The sequence below is a fragment of the Nothobranchius furzeri genome, chromosome 18, assembly GCF_043380555.1.
Source record: "Nothobranchius furzeri strain GRZ-AD chromosome 18, NfurGRZ-RIMD1, whole genome shotgun sequence".
In the NCBI taxonomy this organism is placed as follows: domain Eukaryota; kingdom Metazoa; phylum Chordata; class Actinopteri; order Cyprinodontiformes; family Nothobranchiidae; genus Nothobranchius; species Nothobranchius furzeri.
In genome coordinates, this window is record NC_091758.1 from 19591921 (window position 1) to 19605758 (window position 13838).

Below are 13838 nucleotides of genomic sequence, written 5' to 3' on the forward strand. Positions count from 1 at the left end.
TATATGACGGTCCGTGGTCGCGCCGCCGACTAAACCTCAGCCATCTGGTCGCCTAAATCTGCAAATACTATTTGAAGTAGGCCCACTTTGTTTCCGTACCACTTCTCCATGTGCCAGTGACGTGTCGGTGTTGAATCAACGCTCCCATGGTGGCAGAAGTCAGTCGTATGTATCCGCCCCCTCACAGCACGCTCATTCAGCGTAACAATAGTTTCTAGTTCCTGGGAAAAAAATGTACTCTTCACCTTTTGTTTCCAACTCAGAACCTCAGTTTCACTGTTTTTTTTACATTTTTTTTTTTAAATATTAGAGCGTTAGTTTTTCCTCTCAGAACTGTAGAACAAATAACACAACTGAGCGCCGTCAGTCGTACCTTTAGTGTTTTCTTTTAGGTTATTAAATGCTAAAAGACCGGTTCCTGATATGAGCTCATTTTCTGCTCTGTTGGTTTGTTGCAGGACTTTATTCAAAGAAAACCACTAAAATGAACAGTGGGATTGTTACAGGGAACAACTAGCCAAACATTCCAAACGCTATTTCTACACTTTAAAGAGCAAGTCACCCCCTACCAGAGTTTTACTCCACTCCCACTTCCGGTTTGAAAAATACAACAAATGCTGTTGCCTAGCAGGCCGAGAGGGTGAAGTTGCTAATACACACACGGCATTGTGACATCATATGGTACCAGCTAACATTCCAGGGTACCTCTTAGCCAATAGATGGCAGATTTAAATTCAAATGCATTGCAGAGTTTTTACCTGACAACGGCACAAAACTGACCGTTTTAGGCAGAAAATTTAAATTTTAATTAAAATGCACTAAAGTGCTAAACTATTGACTACACGTGTCTGCAGCACGATTAGACACGCATTTATATAGTTTATCAGAAAAAAAAGTTAATTTGGGGGTGACTTGCTCTATATTATTGGTTCTAGTGACATCCTCTGGGCTAATCTTGTGCATTATAGCTTTAATAGTGGTGAATTTTGTTTGTTATGAAAAACAACTTTGACCACTTTATGGTCATGACATCCATGTGAATGATGCTGCGACTCTTCCAAACGCCAATTGTGCTTCATTTACAGTGGTGTGAAAACTATTTGCCCCCTTCCTGATTTCTTATTCTTTTGCATGTTTGTCACACAAAATGTTTCTGATCATCAAACACATTTAACCATTAGTCAAAGATAACACAAGTAAACACAAAGTGAAGTTTTCAAATGATGGTTTTTATTATTTAGGGAGAGAACAAAATCCAAACCTACATTGCCCTGTGTGAAAACGTTATTGCCCCCGAACCTAATAACTGGTTGGGCCTCCCATAGCAGCAATAACTGCTATCAAGCGTTTGTGAAAACTTGCTACGAGTCTTTTACAGCGCTCTGGAGGACTTTTGGCCCTCTCATCTTTGCAGAATTGTTGTAATTCAGCTTTATTTGAGGGGTTTCTAGCATGAACCGCCTTTTTAAGGTCCTGCCATAACATCTCAATAGGATTCAGGTCAGGACGTTGACTAGGCCACTCCAAAGTCTTCATTTTGTCGTTCTTCAGCCATTCCGAGGTAGATTTGCTGGTGTGTTTTGGGTCATTGTCCTGCTGCAGCACCCAAGATCGCTTCAGCTTTAGTTGACGAACAGATGGCCGGATGTTCTCCTTCAGGATGTTTTGGTAGACAGTGGAATTCATGGTTCCATTTATCACAGCAAGCCTTCCAGTTCCTGAAGCAGCAAAACAACCCCAGACCATCACACTACCACCACCATGTTTTACTGTTGGTATGATGTTCTTTGTCTGAAATGCTGCGTTACTTCTACACCAGATGGAACGGGACATTTGCCTTCCAAAAAGTTCAACTTTTGTCTCATCAGTCCACAAGGTATTTTCCCAAAAGTCTTGGCAATCAATGAGATGTTTCTTAGCAAAATTGAGACGAGCCCTGATGTTCTTTTTGCTTAACAGTGATTTGCATCTTGGAAATCTGCCATGCAGGTCATTTTTGCCCAGTCTCTTTCTTATGGTGGAGTCGTGAACACTGACCTTAATTGAGGCAAGTGAGGCCTGCAGTTCCGTAGACGTTGTCCTGGGGTCTTTTGTGACCTCTCGGATGAGTTGTCTCTGTGCTCTTGGGGTAATTTTGGTCGGCCGCCCACTCCTGGGAAGGTTCACCACTGTTCCATGTTGTTGCCATTTGTGGATGATGGCTCTCACTGTGGTTCGCTGGAGTCCCAAAGCTTTAGAAATGGCTTTGGTCTTGAATTTCTTTGGATCTTGGCATGATGTCTAGCTTTTGATGTGCTTTTGGTCTACTTCTCTGTGTCAGGCAGCTCATATTTAAGTGATTTCTTGATTGAAACAGGAGTGGCAGTAGGGGTGGCTACAGAAATTGAACTCAGGTGTGAAACACCACAGTTGGGTTATTTTTTAACAAGGGGGGCAATTACTTTTTCACACAGGGCAATGCAGGTTTGGATTTTGTTCTCTCCCTAAATAATAAAAACCATAATTTCAAAACCGCATATTGTGTTTACTTGTGTTACCTTTGACTAATGGTTAAATGTGTTTGTCACACAAAATGTTTCTGATCATCAAACATGCAAAAGAATAAGAAATCAGGAAGGGGGCAAATAGTTTGTCACACCACTGTGTTTTTAGGCAGATTTATGCTTTCCACACAGAACCGACCAGATTGAGACGCTCAATCCCTTCAATGATTGTATTTATCTCTAAAATCCAGCAGATTTTAAATTGACATGATGGACGTCATCTGTGTTAGAATGAAAAGAGAAAGAGGCCAGAAGCTGATTTTAAGCCTCCCCTTGACTTCAGGGATTTCTGAAAACTGAGATTTTCTGTTTGCATCTGCCGCCCACGAGGTTTTGAAGAGAAAACGTTGGCATTGAGTAATGTGGATACCTGGTGGTGCTGAGGAGGTATTTGATCATCTTGATGGAATAACATCGACAGAAGTAGAGCCGACGAGCCTAAAACATGATTCCTATCTGCTAAATCTACAAATGCCTTTTTAAAAATCATTTTCATATGTTAGAGTCAAAATGATGTCATTTTGTTTATTGAAGCACACAAACAAATTTTGTAACATTTTTTCTGAAACCTCTCCAAAGGTTACCCCCATTAAAAAAAAAACTTTCCGTTTTATAGTAAAAATATTCTTAGTTCCAGGAAAACGGCTCAAAACTACGTAGGCACAGACGGCTTTATTTACTGATGTTACCCTCTACACACATCTGGAAACGTACCTTTAGCTCGTTTTTCTGTCTGCTGGTATTATTAAAGCTCCGTCTCACCATGCAGGTCCGCCTGCATCGTGGAGCGAAATTTAGCTTAAAACAAACTTTTGTAAACACTGGAAATCCTTTTTGCCAGGTGCCAAACAGGCCAACTCTGAAACATCCAGTTTGATGGTTTAATGTGTGTTAATCTTAACTTTCTAAATTCTGATCTCTCAAATGTGTACGACTACTGTATGTCAAGTGCATTCTGGAATAAACCGCTTCCATATTCATATGATGCACACAAGACTGAATCATTCATACGGTTTTATTTACACGAGAACCTAAACATCACTCCATCTGGATCATCTGGAGCTTCAGCTAAGATGCAGGACTATCTAAGATCAGTTTTTTTTCTTGGTTGAATAAATCACCATGGCAACCACATTTTGATCAGTCAGTTCTTAGACAGCACATGATAAGTTCATCAATCAAGTTCTTAGTGAAACCATTCAGTTTGATTTTCAATTGCAAAAAGTCTATGAGTAAATCTCAGCTGAAAATAATTTTTTTGACTATTTATTTTTTAATGAACTTTGCAATCAGTCAGCTAATTAAATTTGATTGTGTTTTTCTTATTTTGGGTTAATTGAAACATCCAGAAATCTGAAAGAATAAGACTGAAAATCTCTCCCAGGTCACAATGTCGTGTTCTGAACTGCATTATTTACTCAATCGAGGAGATTCCAGTGTTGTTTTTGTTCAGATTTCACTCATTTTCTTCATGGTACAGATCTCTGGTGTGAGACCACACTTGATACGTGGTGTCTCAGGACCATAAATGACACTTTTTGTTTGTTTTGAGCCTCATATCCTGTGGATTTTATAGCTTATCCTGTGTTTAAATTGCTGAATATTTGGCTTTGTGAGTTTTTTTTTCCACTTTAACCTAGAAATGTGTCATTTAGCTTGAGAAGAGTCCTCTGATTAAATGCTTGAGTATTTTCTTTATTGTTTACTAAAAACACCTGAAACATCTTGGATAACCAGCTGTCTCCAGGCATCAGTGAAATTTGACATTTGTACAAAAGTGTGTCTTGTCTAAATAAAATGGCAGTTATGTCAAATCCTCTGCTCTCCAAAGACTGCTTTTTCATCTGAAACTAATACGGTACATGTTATTCATACTGCTGGAGGGGGAAAAAAAACCACTTCCACCTTAAAAAAAGTGTTGAAATGGCTTCAATTTTATGGGGCATTTAGTTCTAAACGTGTGTGTGTGTGTGTGTGTGTGTGTGTGTGTGTGTGTGTGTGTGTGTGTGTGTGTGTGTGTGTGTGTGTGTGTGTGTGTGTGTGTGTGTGTGTGTGTGTGTGTGTGTGTGTGTGTGTGTGTGTGTGTGTGTGTGTGTGTGTGTGTGTGTGTCCCGAGCAATAAAGATACATTTATTGAGTTGTAATAGTTACGTCGTTCCTAAAATTGATGACATTCTGGCTTTCTTGTTATCTATACTAATATGCTTTACTAATTCTGCTGCCAGGCTGCAGAAATGTGAAAGTATGTTTTATTTTGTAATGGTGTAGAGGAAGTGTTAATTGGTTATGTTTATGTAGCTGTATGTAAACACTAATAACGGTTTATTTCGCTAGAGGGCAGAAAAATCCTTACACTCGTTTATAAATCAGAGTATGTTGCCAACTCAAATGACCCATTACAAAAAAGTAAATAAAAAGTTGATATAGCACACAAGAAAACAGCAATAATTGCGTAATTTCCATCATTTGATAGTTATTTTGTGTATTTTTCATTTGTGTATTTTGTCTAATTTTCAGGTTTAATAAAGTTACATTCGTTTGAATTAAATACTACACACAGCGGCCACAAGGTGGCAGTAAAGAACGCATGTAGGTAAACATTTACTGAAGAAGAAGTAGAACAAGAGGAAGAGCAACTCACAACCACCGTGAAAACGGTAAAGCTGCCTGCATCATCCGTTGACCAAGACGAGATTGACCAGATAGACCGGAGGAGAAAAATGGCGTTCACATTCGCGGCCTTTTGCTACATGCTTGCATTGCTGCTCACAGCAGCTCTTATCTTTTTCGCTATCTGGCACGTAAGTAAACAATTACAACAACCGGGTCACCGTGCCGGTGAAACGTTGATAGAATGAGGTGAAGCAGTTGGAGCGTGGGACTGACTCAAGGCCAGAGCCCGGTAGCTTCAAAGCAAGGACGGGCTTTTACTCAAGAACCCGTTAATCTGTCGCTAATTTAACCCACGAATATTTAATGATTAAAAGTTAGCTCTGTTGAATGGCACGAGACATGTCGGCGGCTTGAAGTTCGCATGTAAACGTCATGGTGAATTGTATTTATATCATATAATAATTAACATATTTTACGTGGTTTCTGTTTTATAATCAATCAGATAACCTCAATAAACTTCCATAAACCCGTCAAGCTCTCCAGTACTGTGAACCTGGATTGTGCTAATAGCTAGTAGGCTAGTTCGTATGTAGCAGGCTAAGCTAAGGTTTCCATTAACTAAACGAAAAGATAAGCAGCAGTAGAATGATAACTACTTCATCCACCACATGACCTAAACTCCTTGTGTTGCTGTGCATAACAGAGAGACAAAACGAGACAAATGTATTTTCAGTGTAAAAAAAGTCATTTGGGGGAGAAAATAATGAATGTTTGTGTACAGCAATTACAATTAGGGAATGTAGGTTGCCACTTTTGTAAAAAAAATAACAAAAATTGCTGTTGTAATTTGTTAAATAACATTGAGATCATCTTTGTTCCTGTAGATAATAGCTTTTGATGAGCTGAAGACTGACTACAAGAATCCTATAGATCAGTGTAACACATTAAACCCGGTGAGTAGCTCTTCTGCGCCTCACACATGTTTTATCTATTTGACTGCATGCAGATGTGCTGTTATTTAATGTAACTTCATGTGCAAGTCTTTTCTTTCCATCGTTTCTCTGCACCGTTTTGCTAAACAACTTGCCTGTTCTGAATTCAGTGATCTTGTGAGCTGTTAGACTCTAATGCCCTTTTTACTTTGTTTTCCCCAATCTGCTTCTTTTGCACTTTTAATGACCAAAAAAGACAATTGATGAGGTCAAAAAGATTAAAAGGGTCAAAATTGCATTAAAGGTTTGTACCAATCTTTAAAATGCCCGCTGAGTTCAACTTAGCCTGAAAGTCTTGTCGTTTTGCACGGTGAAGTGTTTGCTAATGTCTTTTCAGTTAACTAATCAGAGTTCAGGTTGCTTTTAGATAACACCACTCACTGCCTAATCAATGTTATTAGTTTAATTTTCCATTAGAATTAAAGTTTGTGTTGACTTTGTAAGTTTCAGCAACATTAGGGTTCTCACCTTTGCTCTAAACTTTAAAATACAGACTAAGATGTCCAGGTTTATTCCCATTAAAGATTATAGTAAAATATTTTAATATTGACAGATAGCAGTATATTAATGGTTGAAACTCCTAGTACTTTGTCATAAAGATAGCTGTTAACTGGAAAGACTTGCAAATGCTCAAAGCATGCATGATATCTCTAAATATTCTTCCCTTTGTATGCATTTGCTGTTAAAAAGTCTGTTACACATGTTTGTTATTTCAGCGTTGGAGGGTCTAATTTAAGCCAACATGGAGCAGGTCTGAGCTGCTGTATATGCGCTCGGGTGTTCTGGCTCCACACACACCTCCTGTAGTTCTGAACAGATGGCAGCAGAGTGCTAACACTCTCCAGCTCAGCGTTATTTACGATCACTGATTGGTTTGTGATTTCCACAGTAGGAGGAGTTAAAAGTAGGGATTTATCTCTCATTTGCTGCAGCCAGAATGTTGCTGGTTGACCAAATTTAGTCTTCTCTTTGTGCTCTGGTCAAGTTTTGCATTTGGCAGCACAGTGCAGTTTAAGATTTTAGCACAATGCACCTCTTCTAACTTTCCCCTTTTAATTTGCCTCTGCTCGTGCACTTTTCAAATGCATGGCTTCCATGTGGTGCCTCAATCTGCCCCGAGAGCATCGCTCTAGACCCGACCCGACCGTAGGCAGGCTGCTGCATCAGCTGGTTGTCCCAGCATGGTCCTCGTCCAGCGTGACTCTCTTTATTTGTCCTCACTGACAAATACGGTGGATGTTGAGATGCACAAATTCCCCAGAGCAATCTGTTCATGGATTTGCTTCTTAACTTGTGGACAGACGTGGTGCATGACACAAAACAAGGGTGGGAAATTAATCCTTCAGTTTTATTTGCAACAATGAATCTCTAAATTGTGCAAACTGCAGGTATTTGGCCCTGATCTTTACTTCACGTGTAGTTTTTAGGATTTACAGATCTGACGAGTCGTTGACAAAATGCGAATGAAATGGTGAAGCTCAAATCTGAATAAACACAAATCACTGGTGAAAAGCTTTAATTTTTCACCCTGCATCAGTTCAGACAATGCCAAAGCAGTGCTGATGGTGTGTTTTTGTACAAACTGCTCTATTAGTCATTCCTCTATAGCTCGTTTATATTCTTGGTCAGGCTCTTTGCAGGTGGATGTCTGCCATATTTGTCTACTTGTTGTGTTTTTGTTTTATTTTGACCCTGATGAGTGTCAGTTTAGTTTTGTCACTGAATTTGTTTCTCGTGATTTCACACTTGGTGCTTTGTGAGGACAGTAAAGCTCACATCTACACAAAAACACTCCTCAGAAAAGGAGACGTGGGATTTTAAATGTCCTGTGTCTTTGTGTCCCTCCAGCTGGTGCTTCCAGAGTATCTCATCCATTTCTTCTTCTGTGTGATGTTCCTTTGTGCGACTGAGTGGCTCACGCTCACACTCAACTTGCCGCTGCTGGCTTATCATGTCTGGAGGTTTGTAGCTGACCAAACCAAGATCCTACATGATGCTTGTTATAAATGAACGCTGTTTAATCCCAATCTGTGCCGCAGGTATACGAGCAGACCAGTGATGAGCGGTCCTGGACTCTATGACCCAACCACCATCATGAATGCTGACATCCTAGCCTACTGTCAGAAGGAAGGCTGGTGCAAACTGGCTTTCTACCTCCTGTCATTCTTTTACTATCTTTATGGGTACGTCTTCTCTTCTAGTCGTCTTTTTACTCCAGATTATTTTCTTATTTAGGTTACGATGGATGTTTGTCTTTTGCGCCATTTCACAATAAAAATAAGAGGAGCATTTTACAATTATTGAATCTTTTTTTTTTACCCTTTCACCTTTACCAGCTGATGCAGCCTGAGGCACTTCCTGCTGGAATATCAGATTATGCCACCATAGGAGCTGTGTAAACAGTAACGCTTTGTGTGAACTGTTAAAATGATCCACTTTGTCTGAACTACACTAGCTGTTAGCTTGTCAATCTTTAATGGCTTTGTTTGACGGAGCGTGGAAGTTTCTTGTGTCATTACTGATGATGTCACTGGTACAGGTGAGATGTACCTGAACCGGTTTGACTAACGAGCTGACCTGTGTTACAGGATGATCTACGTTCTGGTGAGCTCCTAAACATGAACCTCCACTCCGAGACCTGACACTGATCCAGGTGCTGGACCTGCTGGAGACCACCACCACGCTAAACACAGAGCAGAGTCATTTCTGAAGCATTAATCTCCACCTGGTCGCAGCGTTCCTCACATAGCTCTACTGTTTCAACACCTCACAGAGGACAAGTCTGAGTAGACGCATTTATTTTTTATAATGAATTAAAAGGTTCTTTTGTCATGGTGGTTTCCAGATTAGGTCGGTTTTCTGGTGTTTTTTTCTGTGAGAATCTGAGCTTTTCCCGTGTTCGCCCGCAAACACCAACTCAACGTTTTTAAACAGGCGGTGCACCGACAAGTGAGGTGCGGTTTTTAAGTTTTCATACTTGTGTAATCTGTAATCCATCCCACTGGCAGCATCTCTCTGTGAGGATCCAGAGAACACCACCTTGTGTTTGTAGAGTAGCTGTTCAGGTGTGGAGGAGAAAGGTAAATTCAACATTTCTGAGGCTTTAGTAGTGAGCGGTAGTGTTGAATGTACCTTAGAAATTCTAATTTCGACCCAAAATATTCCACGCTGTCAGACTGGTTTTATCTTATTTCTCCCATCAAACCGAGCGCTCCCCGCTTCACTCACCCTCTGAGATCTGAAAGGTTGTTTTCCATTTCTCTTAGTCGGGTATTTATTGTTGCTGACGTGTGAAACGATCAGGGAAGATTATTATTTTACATGTTTGTGTGTAGGAACCCATCACGTCACAGCTAGAAGATTTGAGTCTAAATAAAACGATCCCACTCCAAACCTGTTTTAAGTGATTTAATCCAGATTACAACCAAACAAAATCACACAAATTGTGCTCAGGAAATAAAGAATCGGGTATTTTATTATAAACATTAATTCTCCATTAGAAAAAAAGAGGTGAAACTTGCAGGCATGTCACACAAATGCAGATCAAACAATATATTCAATTTTAAAGTGCGGCTTTTAAAGAAACTAATCACAGAGACACGGGGCACCCCTGCAGAAAACAAAAACTTGAATAAAACAGCAGTTCTACACAGAAACTTAAATAACCTGTGAGACAAAATCTCTAAAAGCTTGCATAGTTTATATCACGGTGCGATGGGATGGAATATGGATCCAGGAGGTGGAAAGTTCCCACCTTCACCGTTTGGATTGCTGCTGCTCCTCGGCGTTCCCGAAAAATCTCGATGGCTTCGTTGGCCGTCATCGTTGACAGCTGAAGCAGCAAACGGGCAGCGACTGAAGGAAATGCACAGAAGATAAATAAAACAAAGCATTATAGTTAGGAGTGGGTTGTTCTTACTCAGAGAAGATCGTTCCAGGCCTCCGTAGCAACTAAGGAGAGAAAAACCATTTATCATGTTAGGTGTCAAAATAAAAGTTTTTGCTGTGATTTGCAGTCTGGGACTTTTATTCTAGCAGGTTTGCAGCATTTAAAAGAAATGTTTATTTTTAATCCATTTTGAGAGCGTTGCCCTTTCGATGGTCGCGCTGGAGCTCACCAGGTGAGTCAGGCTCCATTTCCAAAACTAAGACATTTCAATCTGCTGTGGACAGGGGTAACCTTGAAACAAACCAAAACACACGATAACTACAAGTCAAAATACAAACCGGATTACAAAAAAGTTGGGACACTACAAATCGTGAATAAAAACTGAATGCAATGATGTAGAGGTGCCAACCTCTAATATTTTATTTAGAATAGAACCTAAATCATGGAGCAAAAGTTTAAACTGGGAAAATGTATTATTAAAAATACGTTGATTCAAAATTTCATGGTGTCAACAAATCCCAAAAAAGTTGGGACAAGGCCATTTTCACCACTGTGTGGCATCTCCCCTTCTTCTTACAACACTCAACAGACGTCTGGGGACCGAGGAGACCAGTTTCTCAAGTTTAGAAATAGGAATGCTCTCCCATTCTTGTCTAATACAGGCGTCTAACTGTTCAATCGTCTCGGGCCTTCTTTGTCGCACCTTCCTCTTTATGATGCGCCAAATGTTCTCTATAGGTGAACGATCTGGACTGCAGACTGGCCATCTCAGTACCCGGATCCTTCTACGCATGCATGCCATGATGTGATTGACGCAGAATGCGGTCTGCCATTATCTTGTTGAAAAATGCAGGGTCTTCCCTGAAAGAGATGACGTCTGGATGGGAGCATATGTTGTTCCAGAACCTGAATATTCTTCTGCATTGATGGTGCCTTTCCAGACATGCAAGCTGCCCACGCCACACACACTCATGCAACCACGTACCATCAGAGGTGCAGGCTTCTGAACGTTGATAACAACTTAATAACAAATCCAAAAACACTGAAATGTTTGTAAATATCTACCTCACCATCAAACACGCTGGCCTCCCCGCTGCTCTCAGTCCAGTCAAACTCAGTTTGAAAAGGCTCCCCCGAAGCTCGAATCCAATCAGATTCAAGCACCTGCTATTAACCACGCCCATAAATAAACAGATCATTTTAGGACAAGCTTGATTTGTAGCCTGGGTTGTCAAGGCAGGTGGAGTTAAGAAGGCATGGGTTTATTTAATGCCTATGATGGTAACCTGCAATTTTATTTCCAAAACATTCCAAATGCAGCAGGGCAGCCAACTTTCACGCAAGGAGTGTGAGACACGCTCTCGCGCCACGCTCCCTATTTCTCACGGTGAAAAAAGTTAACCGGAGCCACACATTGCGTCGCACTACTTGACCAATGACTGTAAAAATACAGAATCCCCTAACTACAGTGCTAGAAGTAAAGATTGACCTGGGGGATTGACGAAAAAGAAGAGCTAGCAACAGCCTTTAATTCCTATGTTTAGGTCATTAACCCTACAGTAACATTGAATCATCTCTGGTTTCAAAGGTAAGTTCAGGTGAGGACAAAGATGGAAAATCTTCATATGAGAAGTCAAGTGTGGATGAAGCTCATCCAAGCACGTCCTCTAGGGTCTCGTACGGGTACGACACACCTTTGCATCATCAGAGGGAAAATAAGGGATTAAAGATAAATTATCAGTGACTACAGAAAATAATTCAAGAGTAAATAAAAGTGGAAGCTCGGTCACAGGAGCCAGTTCTCTGGTTTCTGGCAGACATACAGAATCCTCACAAGAAACTAACTCTAAAGCGTCAGTCACATCTGGAAAATACCTGAAGGGACACCTGACTTTCCAGGTTGTCTCCATCCTCCACTGGAAGGACAAAGTAGGAACAAGCAGTGGCTGGTTCCAGGTCTCGTGATGTTTCAACTGCACTTTCATCTTCCTGGAAGTAAATTTAATGTGTGGTTTATCTAAATGTGTCTCGTTTGTCTACAGGATCAACTTCAGCAGTCGCTGGAGAAAGCAGCCTTTCAGCCAGGACGTGAAGGATCTGAGGCAGCTGTCCCCGCAGCACCAGACATCCTCACTAGAGGCGCTCCACTCCCTCATCCTGACATTTGCTCCTAAGCATACAGGTTCTCAGACCCTGGCATGAACACCAGGCAAGTTTTATTCTGCTGGAATTTCACTTTGTTATATATTATTCAAAGGTGTTGTGTTGTAAGTCATTATTTAATCAGTTAAAACTTATTTGTGTTCTACGGTTTCAAACGGTGTCTAAATCTGTTCAAATATTTCAGACTCTTGCTGTCGGCCCTTCATTACAGCAGCAACGGTAACAGGAAACGGCCAGACCGTCCTTGGTTCTGCCATTACGCACAAGTGAATCATGGATCCGTGGCGTCCTTAAGATTCTGGGGGATTGAAAAAGTGTCCACACCCTCTGGAGGGGGAGACATGATCAGCCTTCTGCTACGGAGAGAGGCATACTGGATTCATACCCTCGACACCATTGAACCTGCAGGGGTGAACGAAGCACCTAGTCTGTCCTGCTTCCTCTAGTCAGGTGTTTTACTGTTTTATCGTTAGCATCAGTTTGATGTGTTTCATCATGGTTATTAAACACATCTCTGTATGTTTGATATGAGGGTTTTAACTGCTTTAGAATATTTATTTTAGGCTCATTATGTTATGGATGAGCAGGAAAGTCATCTTTTTGACAACTCTGGGTTGGATTGAATGGATACTTATTGACTAATATTTCGGCGCTGACCCCGCCTCTTCCCCAGCCCAACAACCAATGAGCTAAAGGCTAGTATGTTTTCTGTCTAATCAGCCTCAGCACACCTGTGTATAAATACCTGTAATTCTATCAAGGCCTGTAACTCTGACCAAGACGTTCTGTCCAAACGTTAGTTTTCTCTTACACCTAATAAATTATAAGATTGAACCGAGAGCTTCGGCCCCTCCCCTTTTTGTTTCAGATCTCAAAGTAAATGACAGGCGTTGTGGAGACAAGCCATCATTAGTTTTCATTTGCAGTACAACACATGTGTGATCCAGGTCTAAGGCTGAGCGGGTAAGAAAATAACTCTTTTAGCTCCGTTGACTTGCATTCATGTTTTCCTTCTTCCGGGACCTCATGAGCCGACCGGAAAGGGAGGAGCCTTACACCGGGGCCACACCGGTGTTGTGCCATAAATCGACTCGCTGCCAAAAACTGATTAGCCACCGCGGGATCGCGCACGGTTAGGGCAATTGCATTTCTAGACGAAATTCCCCAGGATTTCGCCCTAAAACTCAGCAAATCTAGCAATATGGACATTCAGAAAGCAGAAAGCAGAGGTAACCTCTTCCGGTACTTAAACAGATGTTTATCGCGGATATCAGTTTTTCCAGTTCGGAAGTTGTTTTAAGTGTTGCTATTTGTCTTAAACGTTCACAATGAGGATATATTAATCCTTTTTGCAATATTTGCGATTGAAAGATGGTTTGTGGTAAGATTTGGCTTTCTTCATGTTACAGCCTTGATACAAAAAATTAAATAAACAATGTAAAATGGCGCCCTGTATTGAATGTAAACGTTGTATAAATGGAAATAAACAATTCTCCAGTGATTTGATTTATCCCCCCTTCCTTTCTTTAGTCTACTTGACATGGAGCCACGGTTAACTAGTTTGGGGCACATTTTTACTTGGAAAATAGTATTTAAACTGATCAAGCGTTGGCTTTAATGACACTGTGTAGGTTACTA

At 40.7% G+C, this 13838-nt stretch overlaps 1 protein-coding gene across 2 annotated transcripts; it reads left to right on the forward strand.

The window, feature by feature from the left end:
- Positions 1 to 5036: 5036 nt before the first annotated feature.
- cnih1 (cornichon family member 1) lies at positions 5037 to 9541 on the forward strand. 2 transcript variants are annotated; one of them, XM_015969216.3, is made up of 6 exons: positions 5037 to 5344; positions 6041 to 6109; positions 6345 to 6392; positions 7997 to 8109; positions 8188 to 8331; positions 8737 to 9541. In XM_015969216.3, exons 1-6 carry the CDS (start codon positions 5264 to 5266, stop codon positions 8762 to 8764), a joined length of 483 nt encoding a protein of 160 aa, XP_015824702.1. In that variant the 5' UTR covers positions 5037 to 5263; the 3' UTR covers positions 8765 to 9541. The 2 variants fall into 2 exon arrangements, with proteins under 2 accessions (XP_015824702.1, XP_015824703.1); XM_015969217.3 differs by lacking the exon at positions 6345 to 6392.
- Positions 9542 to 13838: the final 4297 nt, after the last annotated feature.

What these genes read in the sequence shown, in the direction of transcription:
- cnih1 (XM_015969216.3), top strand. Translation starts at nt 5,264, where the DNA reads ATGGCGTTCACATTCGCGGCCTTTTGCTACATGCTTGCATTGCTGCTC. An exon ending in GGGTCAAAATTGCATTAAAG is followed by an intron (nt 6,393 to 7,996) that starts GTTTGTACCAAT and finishes GTGTCCCTCCAG; the next exon opens with CTGGTGCTTCCAGAGTATCT. An exon ending in CTGGCTTATCATGTCTGGAG is followed by an intron (nt 8,110 to 8,187) that starts GTTTGTAGCTGA and finishes TCTGTGCCGCAG; the next exon opens with GTATACGAGCAGACCAGTGA.